The sequence below is a fragment of the Cheilinus undulatus genome, linkage group 16 (genome assembly GCF_018320785.1).
Source record: "Cheilinus undulatus linkage group 16, ASM1832078v1, whole genome shotgun sequence".
Taxonomy (NCBI): Eukaryota; Metazoa; Chordata; class Actinopteri; order Labriformes; family Labridae; genus Cheilinus; species Cheilinus undulatus.
In genome coordinates this window covers 21,662,358-21,684,462 of record NC_054880.1, presented here as the reverse complement: position 1 = coordinate 21,684,462, position 22,105 = coordinate 21,662,358, and the positions used below count along the sequence as shown (strand labels likewise).

Below are 22,105 nucleotides of genomic sequence, written 5' to 3'. Positions count from 1 at the left end.
CTGACAGGTCCTTTGAGCAAAGTGACTAAGGCCCGCCCACTGATGGTTCCACCAGGAGGTCAACTTTGACCCCTCTCTGGCCACCTGCTCACCCTCGACCACTGACCTTTAGCTGGACATCTGGAACATCACCTTGTGTCGAGCTTTGCTCCAGATTAGGGGGCTGTTTTGCCAGTATGATTTGTTTGTTTAATTGCATAAATTCGTAGCTGTTAGTAAGAAATGTAAAAAAGTTCCTTTTTTAACTTCTGAGTTTTATCGTCATGCCCCTCCTGTTTATCTTCTTCACAGCTTCACTCTCTAAACACCTGCATTACCTTATTTTCCTGCTAAAAGCTCTGATCCATCACAATATAAAATCTAATGATTTCTCATTTAGCCTCCCCACACACACACACGCACACACACACACACTCCTTGAGCGTTACATTTGTTTTTGCTGCGTCTCGTAAATGGCCAGCAAACAATGACATTTTAATGGACGAAAACAAGGGCCGGAAAGTGTAGCCATTTCACAAGGCCTGATTTAATTTCCTCCATTCGGGGCTAAATTGGGCATCGGTGTTGGTAAATAAACAGAATGTGTCTGGACTGCAATAAAGAGAAAAACGATTAGTGTGTGTGAATAAGAGGTGGTTGTGTGAAGGTTGCTCTTTCCGTTCTCAAGTGAATGCTTATAGATTTATTACACAGTTCTTGTCTCTTTCAATTCTACATAAGGTCTAGCTTCGACAATTTGAGGATGCAGTAAATTAAAAAGATTTAAGATGTCTGAGTGGATCCTAAAGTTCTTGTGTGTACTTTCACACACTTTCCATAAAGCCAAGTCATCTAAGAGTTTGTGTTTATTGGCCATGATTGGTTAATTTAGCTAAATGTAAACACACTTTACTAAATGTAAACACCCACAGCTGCCCTTTCCATACAGGTTATAACTGAGCAGACCTACACTGGTCTTTATGATAATAATAATGATAATATATTTTATTTATGGGGCGCTTTTCTAGAACTCAAAAGACACCGTACAAAAATAATAAAATGCATTGCACAAAAGGTTTATTGACAGTTTATTAAAAAAACTGTGTGTAACTTGGATGATTGAGGTCAAAAAGCAGCTGTTATTTCACATAGACATGTCATTTGTTTAGTTCATGGTTACATGGTGAGGTGTTTGTGGGGTGTGACAAGAAAAAAGCCCTCCAGCTACTGCAGAAGAGTCATGTATGACATGGCAGACACAGCAGCCCCTTGTTGTTGTAGATTATTGCTAACACTGACTTGTGTGTGTGTTTTTTTTAATACAAATCCATAAATGTAAACGCTCTTCTAAAATAAGTGGCATACTTGCAGGGAGGTTATAAACTAACGGTGAGGACATTATACATGGATATGGTTTTTCCAAATTCCAGACTTTCTGCCTTGTAGTGGTCACCCCTATGAATCTTGGATATACACCCTCTGGTCATTTTATTAGGTACACCTGTTCAATTGTTTAACCCAAGTAGCTAATCAGCCAATCACTTGGCATCATCTTGATGCGTTTAGACATGCAGGCATTTTTTAACCTTCATCCAATGGCCGTGCACAAACTGGAAAGTTACAATTGAACCAAAGGAAGCAGCATCCTTTCTTTGTAACATATCTGAAATTACAAACATAAAAATGTTCTTTTCCACAGTGAAGCCTGAACAACTGGTTAATGTAAATCTCTCTGTTACGCGCTGCGTGTCAGAGTTCCACCTCTTTGTTCCTGCTATTCCACAGTATTAAATATTCAAATAGTTAATTATTACCGATTAATGATTATTGTACATTTATAAATTGATTCAGAATCTTCCACCTCCACATCACAATGCATCTAAGAATCGATTTTTTCTCCCACCTCTATTCATTGCCAGAAGCATTTACCCTGTGATGCAAAATAAGCTGTTGACCTCTGTCATGTTGACTTTGTGAACAAGTTAGCAGGCAGCTAGCTGGTTGAAGACCATGGTGGAAATGTGAACAGATTTAGAGCTCTGTACATTTCCTATGTGCACTAAGCTTTGCTTTTACCACAAATACAAAGCTAATGGAGGCATCTGGAGACAGACAACAACATGACATCTGGCTAAAGCTCAGAGAATATGGAGCATGCCTTGAACGCCAGTGAGTGAGGTGTATACATGCATGAATAAATCTGTCTCCAACTGCAATTTCTAGTTGTGCTAGTCCAGCTAAGAGAAATGTTCATATGCATTTAAAAAGTCCAGGTTTAGTTGGACTCATTTAGTAATTTGACTTTTCTAACAGCATGTAAATGTACTGACTGTTAGCCACCAGCTAAAGACATATCAGGTTATGTCATGTTTAAGTGTAATCATTATTAAAGTGTTTTTCTTGCATTTCTTTGCAGTCTTTTAAAAGTGCTTGTTTCTGTGTCTTTCTGACATGCTTTGCTTCAGTGTAATGTGATTTGTGTCCCTGCGTCTTTACTGTACATTTTATTTTTTTTGCCTATGCACTTATCTCTGAGGTATTGCACTTTGTATCCCTGGATCTTAGTTCAGTGCTTTGTCCTAATAGTGGGCTTTTTTCCTGTCTTCTTGTATGCTTTGTTTACATGTGTCTTTGTACAATTTTTAGTGTGTCTTTGTATTAAAGGCTGTAACCAGCTTTGATGTTACTGAAGTCCAGAGCCAGTTGCCCAAATTAGACAATCCGAGCTCTCTAACAGGGATTCTTCCTGTTTTTTTATTTGATGTCAGGCACATCCTCGATTCTAACTACCTCAAAGTGTGAGCCAGACGAAACAAAGGAGCTTTACTCCACTCACATACGCCCTCCGTCTCCTCTCCCCTTCTCTCCTCTCTTTGATATTGAATTACCTCAATGACCAGGAGACACAACAAAGTAATAACAGGCCTAAACTACTGACCCACCCAGGAGCTTCCACATAGCTCCTTTGTGGAAAAACTCTTGCAGACGTCAGCTCCCCACCATGTATCTGAAGCCCTCTGCGTGCGCATAATCTCATTTCCATAAAGAAAATAGTTCCGTAGAGTCGGAGCCAGAGGGTAATTATTTGCTTTGTTAAATTGGGTAATTAACTTGTCACCCAAGTGATATTTGTGGCTTGTTCACAACAATTTGATTCATTTTTTTTCCAGTCTTTAGCAATGGGAGACTGTGGAATAATTGTGTTGTCAATGAAATAATAGTCATGTGGCCTAATTATTGCTTTGTTGAATGTTGCATTAAAATATTTGAACTGCTGGGCGGCCATTGTTTTCATTCATTCGTTCATTCATTCATATTCTGATTTATTTTAGTTTTCCTGCTTCAATCTGGATGAGACTTATTTTAAATGCACTTTTGAAAAAAATCCTTTTATGCTGGAGTTTCTAAAGATGACATTTAGGAGCTACCTTTCAATTTCTTTGGACTTGGCTACATTTGAACACATATATTCACTATGCCATGATTGTAAACATGGAAACACATTCAGACACACACAAAGCATCGACTACGCTCTTCTTGGCCCTGACAATGTGCGTATGTGTACATAACAGTCTGCCAGTAATGATCCAGACAAGTACTGCTATAGCGCGAGCTTTTAAGTCTTTCAGAGACTGTCTTGTATATCTATAAGTGTGTAAAAATGTGTGTGTAGTGTAGGAAGAGCACTGTGTTGTAACATGCTTGTTAGTGAGATTGTCAGCCAGAGAGAGACTTGACCTTACATGGTCTGTACAAGCTACTCTGTTGTTGCTGTCATCAGCCCAACTAGTGGAAAATGGCTCTCTGTGCTTTGCTTTACAGGGCTGTGCTAGCATAGAGATCTGATGTGTAGCATCACAATTATTGAACAGACTTGAAGTTGGTGTACCATTACTTTTTTTTGCACTGTGGCACAGTTGTGAGTCCTCTTTTCTACCCTCCTTATGTATTGTATCTGTTGATGAGTCATAACTGCACTAAATTAACATTACTCATTAACCCTCATATAATCCCAATCTCACTTTTCTGCTTTCTTAAACCAGCAGTATGTGCACCTTTTGGAGCCAGGGGAATAATAGTAGGAGAAGGCCTAAAGTCACGGTACTATACAAAGACAACACAAGCATTTCCTTTATTAAAATAATCAATTACTTAGGCTTTATTAGCCTGGACTCAAAATCTAATACCACGTTTCTGTTTTTTTTATGTTCCACCATAAATTAGACAAAGAACAAAAAAAGCTACAGCAATACATTATAAACTGACAGTGTGAGGAAAACGGCAGATACTCCAAATGAAATAAACTCGATACTTCCAGGCACAAATAAAGTTTTCTTTTTACACTTTCTTTTAAATCTTGACTGATACTGAAATCAACTTCTTTTTGACTCTCCCTATTCAATCTTAAAGCTTGCTTTTCTTACTGTAGTGTTTTTGTTCCTGCTCTAGTTTTTAGTCAGTTTAATCGCTTCCTTTCATGGTTAACCTGCATGAAAGAGATAAAATGATACAAAAGTGCATTATGAGTGAGAACTTTTTATTCCCTTGGCATCCATGTCTAATACTTTGATACTCGATGTTAGACTAAAAGACACAAGTGATATAAAAAGATTTCTTCATGCAAAGCTTTCAATGGTAAGGTTTTTGAACAAGAAATCTCATCCCATTTTCTTTTTACAGTCAAATGTATGGATCATTGAAAGTCTTTGTTGTGCAAAATGTAAAGTAAAACACTTTCTTAGTAACCCACACCTTTGACAGCAGATTCATACATTTAAGATTACAGTAAAGAGAGAGTAAATTTTTGTTCTGATGGCTTGATGCAAAAATCTTCGTCATTAGTTAATGAAATCAAATCAAATGGGTATTGTTACTTTTATATGGTGCTGGTGCCTTAAAGGGACCTGAATCAATGCTTTTGAGAGGAAAAGGTTTATTTAAAGTTAGCGGGAGACTAAAAGCTGTCTGGTTGTCGTAAATGATTCACAGATGTGCCTTTATAAGATTCCAATCGAACATGCGATAAAAGGAAACTGGTGTCACTAAATTTACAAATCTAATAAAATATTTTGCATTTTATTTGAGGCGGCTGGGTTTTGAAATGAAGTAGTGATGTCTATGTTGTAATTCTGTCCGGTAAGTATGGGATGTGTAGGTACCGGTACCATGTCAGTACCGGATTTCGTTACTCATCCGTAGTCAAGGTTCAAAAGTAAATACAGTACCATCATGACTGTGACTTATTATTTTTACTGTAAACAAAAGGAAATACAATGCTGCATTGTTTGTAGATTTTGTAGAATTTCAGAGAGATTGGCTTTGACTCTGTACCCAATAGATGGTTTCAGTACTCCTGACAGAGGGAAGAAATGCTTGGTTTTAGATAATTACTGTTTTTTTAATGCCACTATCAAAAGGGGGCACCACAAGGCTCAATACTGGGTCTTCTATTGTTTGCAATACACATTGACAATATTACATCCTCTGCAACAGATTGTAAAACCCTACTCTATGCTGATGATACCGTTTTGTTCTGCTTCACCTACATGGCATGTTGAGCCATTCAAACCAGTGAGTTTTCAGTCAATTACATTTGTTTAACTAAAGACTGGTTTTCAACTCTCACAAGAGCAAACGTGTTATTTTCTAGAGCTACAGACATTGCTGATAAGTTTTCATGAGCATTAAAAAAGTCTTTGAGTATACAGTATTCACTCTATGTAGTTGTATCTTCACTAACAAGGAGGTATTGTCACATCTGTATTAGCCCGTAACCTTAAACAGTCATTCAGACGAAGAAAACACACTGTGTCCTGGAGCAGAGGTAGAGCCAGAGAGCCTTAACTTTTGGAGTGATATGTTCCAGTCTGAGGTTATCCACAGGCCTGGATTCTGTTCAGTGTTTTCAAATGGGATTTGGGAGCTCGAGCCAATATTGAGTCATGTTCTCATCTCTGTATTGTTTAGGATCTGAATCCTCACGCCATCTACCACTGCAAGCAGCTGCACGTAGACTAACACTCGAATACACAGAGCCAGGGCATGTGCGCACAGTTGCACAGTCAAAGTCAGACTAACCCACAAGTGTTCGCTCTCATCAGGGCCAACAGAGGGCAACTCAGGACACAAACACACCCAGACACACACAGAGATCCACAGAGCAATGCTCCACCTCCAGCCTGGAGAGTTGTTGCCTGCATGCCCCCACCACCCGTCTGCCAACAGGCGGGTTAATATTGCCACCAGCTGCAAAGGGGGCCACACCAACCACTGCCAACCGGCACCAGGCCCAGAGCAGCCACACAGGAACCACTGTGTGCTCCACTTCTCCTCTTCTCCCTTATTTCTCTCTTTCTCCTCTTATTCTTCATCCTACTGTTGTATTTTCCTCTTCTACACACCTTTCTTTTGTTTTATGATTTGTTTACATTTAAAATGTCCATGTGCATGCGTGTTTGTACACTTGTGTGTGCATGCATATACTGAGCTGTGTGTATGCATGGATACAGGCCACTCGAGGGTGGTCATCCATCTCAATAAACAACACTGGACAGTGTTTTGGCTGCATGCATGTGTGAGAGAAAGAGGCAGCCCACTATGCTGTAATGGAGTGGTGCATTGTGGGAGGAGAGAAAGGCAGGCCTTCCATTTTATTCTCATCAGGGTGCTGTTGTTAGTTCTTTGTTTGAGAGTGTGTCTCATTCTTACTCTGCCTTTTTCTGACATGTAAATGTTCTCAAATAATTGTCTAAAACCACAATCTGCTGTGTGCTACTTTGCTTCTATCATTTTGAGGTCATTGTGATGAGGCTGATATTTTCTGCTGTGAAAATACATGATAGAATCAGTGTGTAGGGATGTCTATGGTACATTTAAAGGTAAACATGACTCTGAGTGAGCAAACAGTACACTTCCAATATTTCATCAGCACCTAACTTTTGAAGTCTCACGTGAAACTGAGCCAGTAATGTAGCACTGAGCATTTCACATGTAGGGTTTTTCCACTACGTGTTACTGGTGTAACTTGTCTCTACTCTATTATTTTTTGTTTGCTTCCTTTTATTTTCCTTTAAGGATTATACCTAGTACCTGGTGCTATTTTGGTTTCACCTCTGGTGAGGTTCCAGTACTAAAACATGATGTAAAGACACTGCTGCATACAACCTCTCTGGAACAAAACGTGTCTCCGTGTTGTGACAAAATTGCAGGTTAACATCCAGATTTCTCAATATGAATATGGTGAAAATCATTACTCAGTGCTTCAGTTAAATGTTAGTATAACCTGACACAGTCAGGACTAGGGATGGGGATGAAAACCCTGGTCCGTTCGGACCTGGTTCAATAACATTTTAGCTTACCGACACTTTCATCGAGTCTCACAGGCTCTATGATGTAATGTCATTTTAAGATATAACTTGTGTAAAAAATACATCCGTTCTTGCAAGGGGAGCTTGTCATATGTTCAAATGTCAAATAAAAATGGGAAAATCTAGTTTTTGATGAGAAACTTAAATAAATACAGTTGTGAATATGAAGAGTGTGTTTATATTTGAGGGATGTACAATAGATGTGACTGACTGAATCATAGCTTTTTAACTGAAGCACTACTTAGCTAAGACCACTTGTAGTTTGAATATTTGCCGTCATTTTGTCATTCCAACAAACTGTAGAAAGTATCGATAGTGGTATCGATAGGAACTTGGAACAATGGTGGTCAGCTGTGTAACCATTTAGACAGAAGGGTTTTGTCCAGGATTGTGGAACTGAAATGATTAAAAAAGTTAATCATTACTTTATTACTTTAACCCTCGTGCATCTTTGGTATTAGAAAGAGATCTGATTTAACTGTTTAGCATGCAAACTACACCCTTCCCTAGATGGTGCTCTTTGTCTTTTGCTCAGTGTTTTGGCTTTACAAGATTGAAAGAAGGTCAGAGGTTGATTGAAGCTTTGTAACTTGTTGATGCTATTAATCATTAAAATTCTATCACTTTAAAACACATGGTATCAAAAAGAATTGAACATTTCTACCCCCTGTAAAAAAGCTACTGTCAAACATTCTGGTGTCCAGGTAAAGGCAGTAAGTGTACGTTGTTGTAATCCAGTTTAGGTGGTCAGTTGTAGGTTGGCTGTCACTTGATGGTTCTGTTTTAGGTCTATTTCTAGCATTTACATGCATTAGACTGGGAAACAATAGTCATGTAAGGTTAAAGTCAGAGTCATTTTATAGATATATAAGGAGAACTTTATCCCTAGGCCTTACCAGTGCTTCAACTAAAGCAGCGCTGTAACACACACAAACACACACACACAGGTTGTTATCGATCTTCAATGATATAATCACACTGGCATCAGCAGACGGCAGCATTCAGTGGATCTAAAAATGATTTTGCTGAGGTTGAACTTGTTTTGGTCGGAAGCGATGCAAGGCAGGCTCGAGGGGTGAGATAGGGAGGTGCAGAGGCCATCTGTTTTTCTTTTCCTCTGAAGTCTAAACTGAAATGCGAGCGGTATCCAAATACTCAATGACAACTTATTAGGCATCTCTACAGTCTGCGGGAGATGCTTTCAAGCAGCGTCTTTTTTCACAATACAGTCATTTTGGATGATCTAACTTGTGTCTCACAGCATACAGTCGTTTAGTTCTTGACTTGTGTGGGCAAGCAGTGGCCTTCTTCACACGCTCAATATCTTTTTATGTCCCTGTTGTGGAAAAGGGATTTAATGAGTCTTTCTAGTAAAGCTGCTTGTCTGAGCTCGAGCAAAGTTCTGCGAGGGTAAATGAGTTTAAAGCCCCGGGCTATGATTTGTTGTTCTGTGAGTTGTGTGTACAGTGTAGCGTTGCCTCTGTGCGTCTTCCTGTCTGATTGTTTACAGCCTTACCTAACTGGATTCCAGATGTAATCTTACAGTCTTTCTGACTAGTCTGACTATCCAAGGCTAACAGGGAGATTTTGGAGAAGTCCCCCTCAGGCGCTGCCATTGCACCGTCTCACTTCCATACAAATGGGTTCTTCCTCTCGTAGAGATCGGATGCTGCATAAACTGACCAGAGGAAGGTGGTTCTCTGTAAGCCTACTCGCCTGGAGGCTGTTCTTGTCAGACAACACGCAGGACTAATGCAGTTTCTGTGTTTCCTGTTCCTGCCTTCCTGTCCCCTCCTTCTGTTTGTGGGAGTTAGAGGGCTTTAGCTCAGTGGCACGATAAGTTAACACGCCGTAAAGGGACTTAGAAATGCTTTGAAACACATAGAGTTTGCATTCAGTATGTTATGACAGACACTTTCTTAAAGGTTTGATATGTAACTTTCAGAGGAGATGCACCAGTCTCTGAAACCAAAGCTGTCACTCAGAGCACAACTTCCCCACCTATTCCTCAGTGTTCTAGCCAAGTTAGGCTTTTTTCACAACTGATCTCCATTTGGACAGGCAGCCCAGAGCTGATTAAGTCAATTCTGAGATTGTTCTATTGCAACAAAACTTCCAACATAGTGTCCATGTGTGGACAGGGGGCTCTTTCTTTCTCAATGCAGTGGCAGTGAGAGCTTTCATATGGAACAAAAACATTTATGAGACATGATGGGAAGGTCCCAGCTGTTCTGTCATTGTTAACACAAGCTGAGAACAAAAAAACCCAAAGACATTTTTTTTGGAGAGAGGGTACCCAAGGATATATGTAGTAATGTTATATTTTAAATCCCTACATAGATATCCATAATGCTGCATATCACTGGTGTATCACTGGTATCTGTCATGAAAATTTTCTATATTCTGTTTCACCTCCTACCCTGACACCTACATAGATGCAGGCAACTGGAAATACGATAAAAAGAATAATAAATCTTCTTCCTGATAGTCTGGTTTTCCTTTGTAGGCTGTGTGGAGGTATTGCTATTGATTTCAGTCTGTTACATAAACGGCTAAAAACTCCTCATGGGAGCTTTAAGATGTTCGGGGTCATGTACTGTAGCAGGCACGCTCCAAATAAAAGAGAACGTGTCAGGTGTTGCCACATTTAAAGGCCAAGCCTTGCAGCTGGCAACTGGAAAAGCTATTGCTTAGTTTCTAGCAATAAATCACAGCCACTGTCGTATGAAATAAACTCAAATTTCTTGTGTTGATACTTGAATCAAAAGGTAATAATACCCCATCAGACTACCGACAGTTTCAATTTTTTATGTCCTTAGAGTGCATTAAATGTGACCAAAACCCATTACAAGAATGAAAATGTAGTTCCACTTTCTGAAATAAGATTTGTTTTGGTTGAGCAGCAGAAGTGTGACCTTGCTTGTAAAGGGGGAAAATATATCATAAACAATTGTCCATGAGAATTGTAGCCTTAGGCAGTCTGCTGGACATGATTTGGTTTATTCATAAAGTACATACAGAGCACCAATGCGCCCAGTAAAGCTCACTTTCACAGATGTTTCCACTGCATTTAGACTCTACACAGCCTTTATGTAGGAGTCAATGGAAGCACTGATAGGACTTTAATTATGTTAAGGGATTTCTGTAATCTGCTGAAACACTCAGCCCCTTATGTCATCTGTATTTTTTCAACCTAAAGAAATAAAAGATTGCTTTGTTGTTAGAAGTCACACCTCATATTTTAATATGAGTATGGCTGCTGTGTGTGCTACAGAGAAGGAAGGAGTGTGGTTCTGTTAAGAGGGATCAGCGGCAGGGTCCTCCACGGCTCCTCAGGGAATAACTGTGAGGCACAGGAGCTTTGGCCACTCTGACGGTGATGAATGACAGCACGTTGGGGAGCGCCGTCGATCAGAACTCCACATGACCGCAGTGTTCATGGAGTCAGCTGCAAGGTGCCAGTGTGAAAAACATATCGGGACAGAATTGGAGGGGAAATGTGTTAAATGAGGCTTTTATTATTGTATAGGGGTTTTTTTATTCTGTACACATCCGTATATTTGGAAATCCATTTTTACCCTGAGACCTGTATTTTAGTCCATTGTAGTACCATTGCTCTGCAGGAATGCTTGGCACCCTCAACCTGCCAAGTCTAACAAAAAAAAGAGGAATTTTTCTCAACTGAGCCCTAAAAACAATGGCAGAGAGGCTGTGAAGCTCTCAGAGACCCCAGCACAGAGCTGGTATCATACTCTACACATTTACCTTTATGAGAGACACTTGAAATTCCCACAATAACAGTTCTAGCATCCAGTGAAATATTCCACATTTCATGTGCCTCTCTCTAATGTTTCTCTAGTGCAATGTGTATGTTCTAACCTAAGAAACTAACCTAAGAAATTCTGTTGATACTAATTCATCAGTCAACTTGTAAGAGAGGTTTCATTCTTTTTATTGCATACATTTTAAGTGTCCAGCCTCACAAACATGAAATGGTCTGTTTTAATAATGAAAGCCATTAGCAGACATGCATCCATACTTTTCATTTTAATCAGTTTGCCTGTGATAAGTAATTTCCGGTTGCTTTCTTAAGATCTCAGCTTAGATATGTCGTCATCCTGAGATAGCAGTGCTGGTTTTTGCAGCAGAACCCTTGCATTCTTTGTGTTGTGTTCTTGGGCAAATTTAAGGGTCAGACATACGAGTTCCCCAGACTGTTTCATTGTATTTTTCTTAAAATAAAGCACAGGATGGGGATTGGCAAGTTGAAGAACTGACCAGTGTTGTTGCAGATTTGTGTCAAGTGCTGTTTGTGTTAAGGCTAGAGGTCATGTAGCCAATGTGGGTGGGCATCCCGGTCAATTTAAACCCCTTATTATTCAGCAGAGCCTTTTCTGCTACCTCACATCCACAAACACTCAGAGAATCTTCACATTACTGTGAAGTTTAATTCTCTCAGTCAAAATAAACTCAGTCACAGTCTGTATTTCAAAGCTCTCACCCTCCATCCCCCCTTTCTCTCTTTCTGCTCTACTTTTTTTTTTTTACCAGCCTGATAGCGTTTTATGCTCCACAGGGCTGAATGGCACTGGCAGTCTGTCACTTAAGCACGCTCAGATAGATTCAGACCGTGCCTGCTTGTGTGCGTGCAGGAGTGTGCGAGTGCAGACAGCTGATATGATTGACAGTGCGGACGCAGGGAGGTTTGCATGTGTGTATTTTGTGCGCTTTTTTTTTGACACTTAACTCAGCAGGAGAGACGTAATTGGCCAGGCTGCAAACACAGGGCATTGTTCTGTTAAAGGAGAAACCTTTTTGGGTAGTTACACAGAAAAAGAGACAACATAGGGTCAGACTTTTCCATGCTTATTGGAAATATGATTTAAAACCCAGAAAATATCGTTGGTTTTATTGTGTTAAAACTCACTTCTTGAAGTTTAAAACAGTTGTTGAAACCATGGACGTGGTCTGGATCCTTCTGCTGGGGCTATCCCAGCAACAGCCAGTCTAAAGGGGAGGCCCTCCGGCTGCACGCACACACATATGCACACACTCTCCCATGCATACATTCCGATGCAGTGAGCTTGTGGTGTAATGAGGCGATTATATAGGGCCTCTCGTCCCCAGTAACCCTGCAACCTTGTTCCATTCGCCCTATTCACTGCACTCCAAGCTGAGCTAAGCATCCGGCCTACTTGAGCCCATAAGGGACACAAGGACCAGGATGTAGTTAGGATCGGAATGTGGGATTTCTGAGCGAGAACACGTGCTCTGTCGTTGAGGAAGTCTGCCTCGTTTTAGCCACTTATGCTGACATTAGAGCTGTTAAAAGGCATTTGTCACAGTTTGTTAGAAGGTGCCAGGGTGCATATTTGAAAACAAAAGGCATCATTTACATCCCAAGTTTAACATGCTGCTCAGATGTTCTTATTTGCATTTTTAACTCTCAAGATTGCTTTGAAGAGCTCTCTATTATTGCTTTGCCATAATTTTCTGCATTGTTCCCTTCTTTTTCTTTAATGCTCCGCAGTCGTGTTTAGTTTCCCCAAAGGATCCTAATCAACATTCTTTTAACGCTTCTAATCCACAAATAGTTTAGACAACCTTAAGAAAGGTTACATTAGTGCATTCGGGAGTGTAAGAAGTGTTATCCCTGTCATCTGCACTGCTTGTGAACCCCGAGCAGTCACATCCTTGCCATCATCTGGAGCCCATGTGTTAGAGAAATGATCAAGATGTGAAAGGCAGAGGAGGAGGAGGAAAGAAAGAGGGGTAGCAGTGGGGTAAAGACTGTCCTGACTACTGGATACAATAACCCGGAGCTTTGTTAAAATAACATTTCTCCTCCATCTGTCTATTCATCCGTCCTTTGAAGGAAAATGTGTGTTAGAATAACAGATTTTTTGGGCTGGATTTTGTAGAGCAGATCACAGCTGGCGCGTGGCCCACATTCCTCTGCTATGACATCCGCACAGTCGGCAGCAATAGAGGCGCTATTTTTAGAACAGCTAGCGAAGACGCACGCACACATACACACATGAAATGTACATATGTGCAGATTACCAAGATTGAGAATTACTCCTGATTAAGTTTGAAGGTTTGTTGTTATTTTGGATATTATTTATTAATTTTTTGACAGAAGCTGAATATTTAAAGCTCCTGAAAGGATTTTTTAACTAGACAAATTAATACTGATGTCAGTTTCAGGCTTATCAAGCAAAGACTCAGATAAATAATATGAAATTAGTTATTTTAATGTCTATTTATGCTTTTGCATGGCAGGTGTCAGGGAGGTGTCTACACGCCTGCATGACAGCCTCCTTTTTAAAAACTGTCTCTGCAAAGTTCTCAAGAGTGTAAGAACTGTTCTAAGAAAGCAAACAGATTTTTAAAGGACAGAACCAGCAACATGAAAGAGGTGCTTCTTACTGCTTCAGAGACATGTATGGATGCATATCAATAGGATTAGTCAACATTGATGATCACATCACATCACCGTTACTGTGTGAATGTGGAGTGAAAAGGTGCAAATTGGTGAGTGTGACCTTATAGTAGTCAGACCAGATGACTAGAAGGGCTATGCAAGTTGAAGTCCATTTACCACAGGATAGCAAATCCGGTAGAGATGTTGAAAGAATCCCGAGAACCTGGCCGACTGGCAACGTTCAGGAATATAACCAGGTTTCACTTTTTTGTGTGCATGTGCATAACCCACCCATACAACAGCACAGAGTCAGACTTGCAGCCGACCTCCTACCAATGTGTAAAAGCCTGTCCTGTATTTACTGTGGGTCAGCTTCTTGCTTAGTCACTCTTATTTAGTCAGTCTTTTTCTGTCTCTTAGCCTTCGCCATTGTATCAAACAGTGCCAAGACAGGTTCTTTTAAGCTGAAGGCTGGTGTGTGAACTAGTCCTTACCCACCTTTTATTACTGAGCTGCTGCCTGCTGCAAAAGTTAGAAATTATCTGTTCTTTCAAATTGACATGAAACTACTGTTTATTTCAGTGTAGAAAAGTTGCATGTTGTTGCTTTTAGTTGATTCCAAAGAAGCAACATGTTGACTGATTATTTTATTTAGGTTTGTTGGTGTTTTATCCAGAATTAGTGTATTGGATGTAATTTTCTGACGTGACTGCAACCACAGATGTAATCATGTTTCTAAATCAGTGGTTTCCATCTTTCCTGTGCAGGAAATAGTAGCACCATGAAGCCACAGTGCTGACGTTAGCGTTGCTTTCTGTCACACTTTTACACACAGAGCCAGAGGACAGCACATTCTTTTCAGCCAGTAGTGTTACAGGTAATTTCACATGTTAAATTGGACCCACTTGTACATCCTCCTCTTCTCATCCCCGTCCTCTCTCTGTTTCTATTAACACATCCAGAATCTTCTTTTCCGCATCCGCTCTCACAGCTCATGCATTTGTTTCCTCATCAGCTAACAGAGTTATCGGATTTGCTGGCTGCTGTGGAGAGAGGATTGTTGAGGAAGGCCGGGGTTGTGAAGTGGAACCAGGCCCACTTTTCATTCAGTTAGATGAACACAGACAGATGTAGAGATGCATTAATGGCACTCAGGCTATTGACCGTGTATCATCCATACAACACTGCAAGTTTTTCAACATTGGCTCTGCTACTGAATTGTTGGCAAAACTCTGACAACAAGATGTTTTTCTTGTTTTTTACTAGCTTTTATTTGACTAAAATATTCAAAGCAGGGAATGCACTAGAGATACTTTAGCTGATTTTGGTCCTAATTCCAAAAATTAGAAAAATCACAGTTTTTCTGTGGTTCTAAAGTCAGAAATCAATTACAAACAGTATATCTTGAGCATTTTCAATATTTACAATCCATCACTGATTGTCACATGGAACAAACTATTCAGTTCTTACTCAACTCCAGCATAGGCTATTACATGTAAAACTTATGTTTACACAGTTTTGAAGACTTCTTCATATCTCTTTTTCTTCCTGAAAGCTCTTTGAAAAGTAACCCAACAACTATAATATCTGATATATTCTGTCACCATATTTGTTTCCTGTAAAGTCATATCGAGTGCTCAAGAGTTATAGTTGTTTTAAGTTTTTTGACCTTGGTTGTATGTGAATGGAATTTGTAACGTTAGTATGTTGTGTGCTGTTTTGGTCAAATCATTGCTCTCCACAAACTAAAGGTTGTTTTCAGATGATCACGTCACAGCGAAGAACTTCAGATGGAGAGCAGGAAGTGATCTAAATGTAGAGTAGCACCATCAAATGCCACAGTTGTGTTGAAAACAATTATTTGAGTGGCTTTTGAGTCCCATAAGTTGAAACACATTCAAGAAAAATAACTTTGTTAAAAGTTAACAACCTAAAGCGGTGGTTCCCAACCTTTTTCTTAGGGCCCACCCCTACCTGTATCTAAGGAAAAACTAAGCCCCCTTAAGAAAGATGATCTTTCAAGAAGAAAGCTTGAAATTATCAACCAAAACTTGAGACGATAAAGTTGAAAAGTCAACAACCCAAACACTGTTTTCAGTTTTGACTTTTCACTGTTATTAATCTAATAGCCTATTTTAAAAACTTTAAATGAGTCTCTAATGTCCAAACTCAAGACTCTTTTAACTAAGATTTTTTTTTTTATTTTATTTTTTCTCAAAAATTAACAACTTTTTAAAGTCTGAAAATCTGAGGTTTGAGTATTTATATTCCCAACTGTACTTTATTTTCCTAAAAAATTGAATTATGTTGCCCAAAAATGACCAGATCCTTGTTATCCTTATAAAACTTTTTAGCAGCCATCATAAATTCTGTTTCTAGTCATGAATTAAATAGAATATATTGCTGGTGTTGGGCCAAGACCTTGTATCACCATTTGTCATAATTTAAAATTTTTTTTTCATAAATAAGTGCTGTAAGTCACCCTTTACATGTGATTTTTTTTTTATTTCAAAAAGAATCTAACTATGACAATTCAGTGTTAAATTAATTGAAAGATACAGCTATTTTTATCCCCTGAAAAGTGTTGATTTTTGAGATACAAGGTTTTGGCATAAAGCATATGTACATCATAGTTCGCCAACATCAAAGGAGACAGGGCCCCGCGCCCCCCTGAAACCCCACCAAGGGGTCCCTAGACCCCAGGTTGGGTACCACTGGTCTAAATAATGACAAAAATGGACAAAAGGAAAGTGGCTGTGAAAGGGAGCATCTCCTGTAGTTCATATGAAAGAGCTAGCTTGTTGAACCAGCTCATTCATGAACAGCACACCGTTAGTTGGTCTCTACCTCAAAAGGTTTATTTGCCGAATATTTTTTCAGTTTCCATTAACCCCTTAAAGCCCGTTATATCATATTTGATACATACTTTTATGATACCTCTATCTAATCAATATGATCAATAAAATTACTAAAAAAAGACTTCTGAATAGAATCTGATAAATGCTAAAAATGCCCTCAAGTGGATTATTAGTTACCAAAAACACCTAATGTATCAAATGAGATACAAAAAATATATATGGTAAATTTTATGGAAATTTGGACTTTTTGGATTTCAGTAGAAAGTTAAATAAGCATTTCAGTTCCAAAAAAATAGAATTTTCTGGCTATAATTTGTGTTTTCAGGCTTAAATGGGTTAAAAGCATGTGTATGACAAAAGGAGAAAAGTTGCTAAAAAGGCACAGCAAGCCTCTTTGCTTAAGCATTTTGATTATAGTCTGAAGCAGTAAAGTCCTGGCTTATTCCAAGAAACTATCAGGAAAAGGGACTTTAAATGTGACAAGAAATGTTCTCTTCTCTCAGGTGTGATATTTCCTCTTTTTGGATTCAACCTTTCATGAGAAGTTTTATGGGTTAAAATGTTTAAAGAAGCCCAGCGGGAGAGGTGTTACATTGGTATACTTCGAAGCAGCGTCTGACTTATCGCAGCACATGTGTGTGTGTGAGAGAGAGAGAGAGAGAGAGAGAGAGAGAGAGAGAGAGAGAGAGAGGGAGGGAGGGAGAAAGAGGCTTACCTTTCAAGCACAGCATCCCTATGGATGCCTAAAAGCTGTCTGTCTGCGTATTTGTGTGCTTTTTCACAGCTCGGATTACCTGTGTATTGCAGAGGAGTCGGGGGAGGGGTTGCCGGGTGACAGTAGGCACACAAGCATCACTTGGTTGCACACATACACATACTCACACACGGGCACGGAAAAGGTCCCTGCGCTCATTAGTGGAATTCCTGCAGCCTGATGGGAGCTGGTCGGGGTGTGGATGTGTGTGTCACTGCCAGGTAGCGCTCGGCTGGCAGTGCTCTGTGTAAGAGCTGTCTCTAAAGAGCTCTGGCAATACCTCAGAAACACACACACAATGTCTGACTGGGAAACGGAGATGCAGCACAATTAGGCTTTATTGCTTATTTGAGTTGATGTTTCCCCTCCTCCGTCGTGCTCTGGTGGATGGTGTGAATACTTTTAGAGGATTTTTCTTTGCATGCATTTGCTGCCCAACACTTATATTCTTCACCTGGGAAGCACACACAGGTCTGAAACAGATGGCCAGCTACCTCTCAGGTCAGATAAACAGTTAACCTGCAGCTGAGCAGAGGTTGCAAAAACGCATTTTGCCAATGATCTGATGTTATGAACAACTAATAGTGAGCTTTCAGGGCTCGGCTGAAATAGAGCAGTGGAGCTTTGCACAGCTGATGAGAAGACAGTCAGCATTTTTTCTCTGTACCTTTTTGCCAGACCTTGTTGCTATGAGTACACAGCGCAGGAAATATCCACGGCTCTCTGCCAAAAACTCTGAAGAAACCAGAGAGAAAAGAAATACACATGAACTCTGAGGTCACTCTTGGATTCAGATCCCTTTTACTCCTCTTGGTGCAGCTGTGTGCTGTGTTTTTGTGTTCCAGGCAGGCATATGCATACCCCAGAATTTATTTAAAAGTAAAAAAGTTTGAGATTTATTTTTAATACAGTGTGTTTGTCAGGGTACATTTGGCCTTGTGACACCACTAGGGCAATAAACGCCAGAGAGCTGTCTGGATAATTGGTGCTTACCTGGCAGGCTTGAGCATGCACACACACATACACCAGAGTGGATTAGATGACATTAGCTATAGCAGAAAATGTCATAATTGCACTACCTTTATATGTGTATGTGCATGCACTCACGTGCGACAGTGTAATGAGGTGCTTGCTACACACAAAACACACCCTACCAACCTCTGTAACACACGGCAAAGCTGCCTCATGTATATCCGCAGCTCCGTATGCAGGGAGATTCAGCTGTCATCCATCAGCTCCATCATGCACAGACACCCAGCTTTTAATCTATCCACCCCCTCCTCGTTTTTACCACCGCTGAGGCCTCGTCCCCAAGGCCCCCTGAGCAGACCTGGAAAATCAAAACAAAACTCTGCTCGAGCTTATTTTTGTCTGCTGAGGAGACAAAAAAATTCCACAAAAGAATGATAAACAAGCAAAGTCCTCAGTCTTGTCAGTAGTGTCAAAAAATATTAAGCAATGTGACGGGAATCAAGTGAGTGAATGAGGCCATATTGTTTCTGTTTTTACTACAGGGAGATAAAGCAAATTCAATGATTTTAAAGGAATTATTTTTCACATGCAGACTTGTGTATTCAGGCCCACCTGTGGATTTATATTAATCCACCAAGAAAGCACTTTGCTTCACCTGAGGTCCATCTGATCTTCCAAAAATATCTGGAACTTTGAGCTTTAACTGGCTCTACTTCAATTAAAACTCCTCTGAGAAAGTAGTGGTTTTATGGCCTCTCTTGTGAACAAACAGTACCTCATTTATCTTTACTAATTTTGTTCTGTTTATGTCTTTGCAGTGTTTTTCCTTTTTGGCTCTATTTTCTTGTTTTTGCTTTTCAACACATCTCTGGTGTCTTGTGGGTATGGATGAATGTATGTAGACAGAACCAGATCTGGCATTGCCTCACAGTAATACACTGGCCCAAGGTATTTTAAAACAGCTTCAGTGTTGCTTTAATGACATGAAAACAGTGCTGTGTAATAAGAACATTTTTAATAAATGCCTTAAGAATTTGTGTCCTTTTCCAGCAGCAGCACCACTGCCTTTGTGTGAAGATGCTATCTAAGTGAACTCCTGTAAAAGATTTTCTTAAATGGTTAAAAAAGGACTCGCTATTTAGATTTGCTCATGTATAATTCTGGGAGTATGATGTAAGCAGCTATTAATGTTACTTCTAGATGTTGAAAAATCATTTGACAAACTTCTATGACCTGGGAAGTTATATAACAACCTAGTCTACCTATACTTTACATATTGAAATATGTGGGCCAGTTGCCCCATCTGACCTCCATACACCACCTATATTTTCATGACCCAATTTATTAACTATATACAACATAAATATTCTACAAATTTGTATATTCATCTACAAAATAATTATTCAGGCTCCACTCTCCCAAATCACTTCCAACAATATTTTTCAGATAATTCCAACTTCCATTCATACCCAACGTCCACGTTGCAGCACCTCTATGGTCCAGTATTTTATTAAGTACAGAGGCCAACACAACTCATCTTCCCTTAGCGTAGTATACACCTAGAAAAAAATGTCTCAAGTTAATGTTGATTTAAATACTCCCTTTAAATCTTAATTATGGTAACAACTCTATTGACAATATTTGTGATTCTTGAGGACTTGATCATAAATATTGATAATGTATAAAAACCAAATACCAGAGTTAAGGTCAATGAGACATTATATGAAGTGTTTGCATTCAGAACGTATGCCTTATGGTCTGTAACTCTTTATTAGCTTCCTCTACAGTGAACACACATATGGACAGAGCTTGTTATTGTTGCACAAAGCTAAAACAAGTAATGTTTACAGCCCTATCTGTTCTAAAACAGTAGCTGATATTCCCAGATCCTGTCTGATAACAGTTTTAGATTATTTCTCCTGTTACCTCTGAGTAAGGGAGGAAAAGAGAGCACATATACGCCGTGGTGCACAGAGAGAGAGGATAAAAAGAGGCAAAACTTCATTAGATAATCAGTCTTGATGTTGCTCATTGTGCCTCTGAAGCATGAAAACAATTCTGTTATTGTAAATCTCTTATCACCTCCAGCACCCCTGTATAAAAAGTGTCCTCAGTGTTGTTGTTTGGACCCAAAGCTTTATGTAAAAGTAGGGGTAGACGGATTATAGGTCAGGCTGATTATCGATGCCAACATTGGCCGTATCGGCCTTTTACTTTGCAGATAATCCACCAAATCAGTTAACTGAAAGATGTGTTACTTTGGCTTCACTGCAAGATGCATCTTCCCCTCTGCTTTTGCTTTTACTCCCTACAGTCTCACATAATGTCTGGCTCGATGTCACACAACTACCAGCCAATTAACACCGATGCCTGGGTGGCACTGACACAGGCAGTGCATGGCATCACTTCCTGTTTCCTGACTGTGTTGCTCTGTGCTGTTTCTCATATTGACAGAGCAAGTGCTAAACTGTTTATTTTTTCTTAATTATTTCAACATGCTGTTTAACTTTTGCCACATTATGTAAATTTTGTTTATCATTACAACGGCATATCGATTCCACTTAGCTGATATTCGTCACATGCTCTACTAATAATCGGCATTGATAACAGCCCTTAAGAAAGTAATGTTGATGGACCCTTATGTTAAAGGATTAAATGAAATGCCTGTAGAGGTGTGTGCCCAACAAGTGCTTGGTCAGACCTGCATTTTGTGTAATGTTTTTAACACCTGGTGGTCATACTATATGGGGTTTAATGTTTGACGGTATAAAAAATGGAAAAAGCACCCAGTTCTACCATGCAGAAATCATTTCAGAATCATCTTTATGAATGTGTGAAAAAAGGCGAGTTAATCTGATCCTCATATTCTGCATCCTTCCTGAGCCAGTCAGAGAGAAAACCAGGCTGACACTCCCTCTCTGTTTCTGCCTTTTTGAGAGCTCACTAATGGAGCTCTATATATGACTGCTATCTTCTTATTAAAGTAGTGCTAAAACATTTTTGAGTAATTATTCTCTCGCGAGGTGGAGACTTTTAATACACCCCATGCTGATGTCACCACGATGCCCGCCAGCTGCTTCGCAGAGCCAGCTCTGACTGATCTGAGTCAACTGGATAATCAGTAAAGCGCTCCCACACACAGCGCTGTTCACGTCTGCCTCTTCCATTACATTTGACTCAGACAGGAGGAAGACGAGCCCGACAGGATCAGAAATGTTTTTTAATTCAGATAATTAGCATACATTAGCTTCTTTCGCACAAAGACAGAGTGTGTGTTTTTTTCTCCTCTTTTCTCAAACCTCGCAGCTGAAATCTAGTCGCCCCATGGCTTGACTAGAGAAAAGCTATTTCCAGTTTCCATTATTTATTAATACCTCTTTGTTGTTGCTCATGTCCTAATCTCATTTCCTTTAGTCATTAGCGTTGTTCAACATCAAACACAGCTGCCGGAGCACTGAGTGTAGCAGAGTGAGGGGGGAGAAGTATGGTTATTGGACTCTCACTCAAAACGCTTTTTAACAAGGCTCACTGCAGTGGAATAGTTTTCTATTAAGTTTTTTAAGTCTTAATATGAGCAATATAACTTTTAAAATAAACTGATCTTTTGATGTGCTGCACGGTTATTGAAACTGACTCGAATGAGAAAACCGCCATGTCTTGGAAAAGGATGTGTTGTGACCTCTTCAACAATGACATCTTCTTTAAGACTCCTTGCGAAAGATAAGCAACACATGGACTCACAGTCCCATGA

The 22,105-nt window shown here is 39.7% G+C and overlaps 1 protein-coding gene across 2 annotated transcripts in view; it reads left to right on the top strand.

Annotated features, from left to right (window-relative positions):
• jarid2b (jumonji, AT rich interactive domain 2b) overlaps positions 1–22,105 on the top strand; it is a 144,741-nt gene that overhangs the window by 48,692 nt on the left and 73,944 nt on the right. Inside the window, exon 1 of one of the 2 annotated variants that reach the window (XM_041808763.1) lies at positions 19,228–19,302. The exons of the other annotated variant lie outside the window; for it this stretch is intronic. Within the exon in view, the coding sequence (XP_041664697.1) occupies positions 19,243–19,302 (60 nt within the window). The 5' untranslated portion in view covers positions 19,228–19,242. Of the gene's footprint in view, positions 1–19,227; positions 19,303–22,105 lie in introns of those variants that run through there. 2 annotated transcript variants of the gene reach the window in all.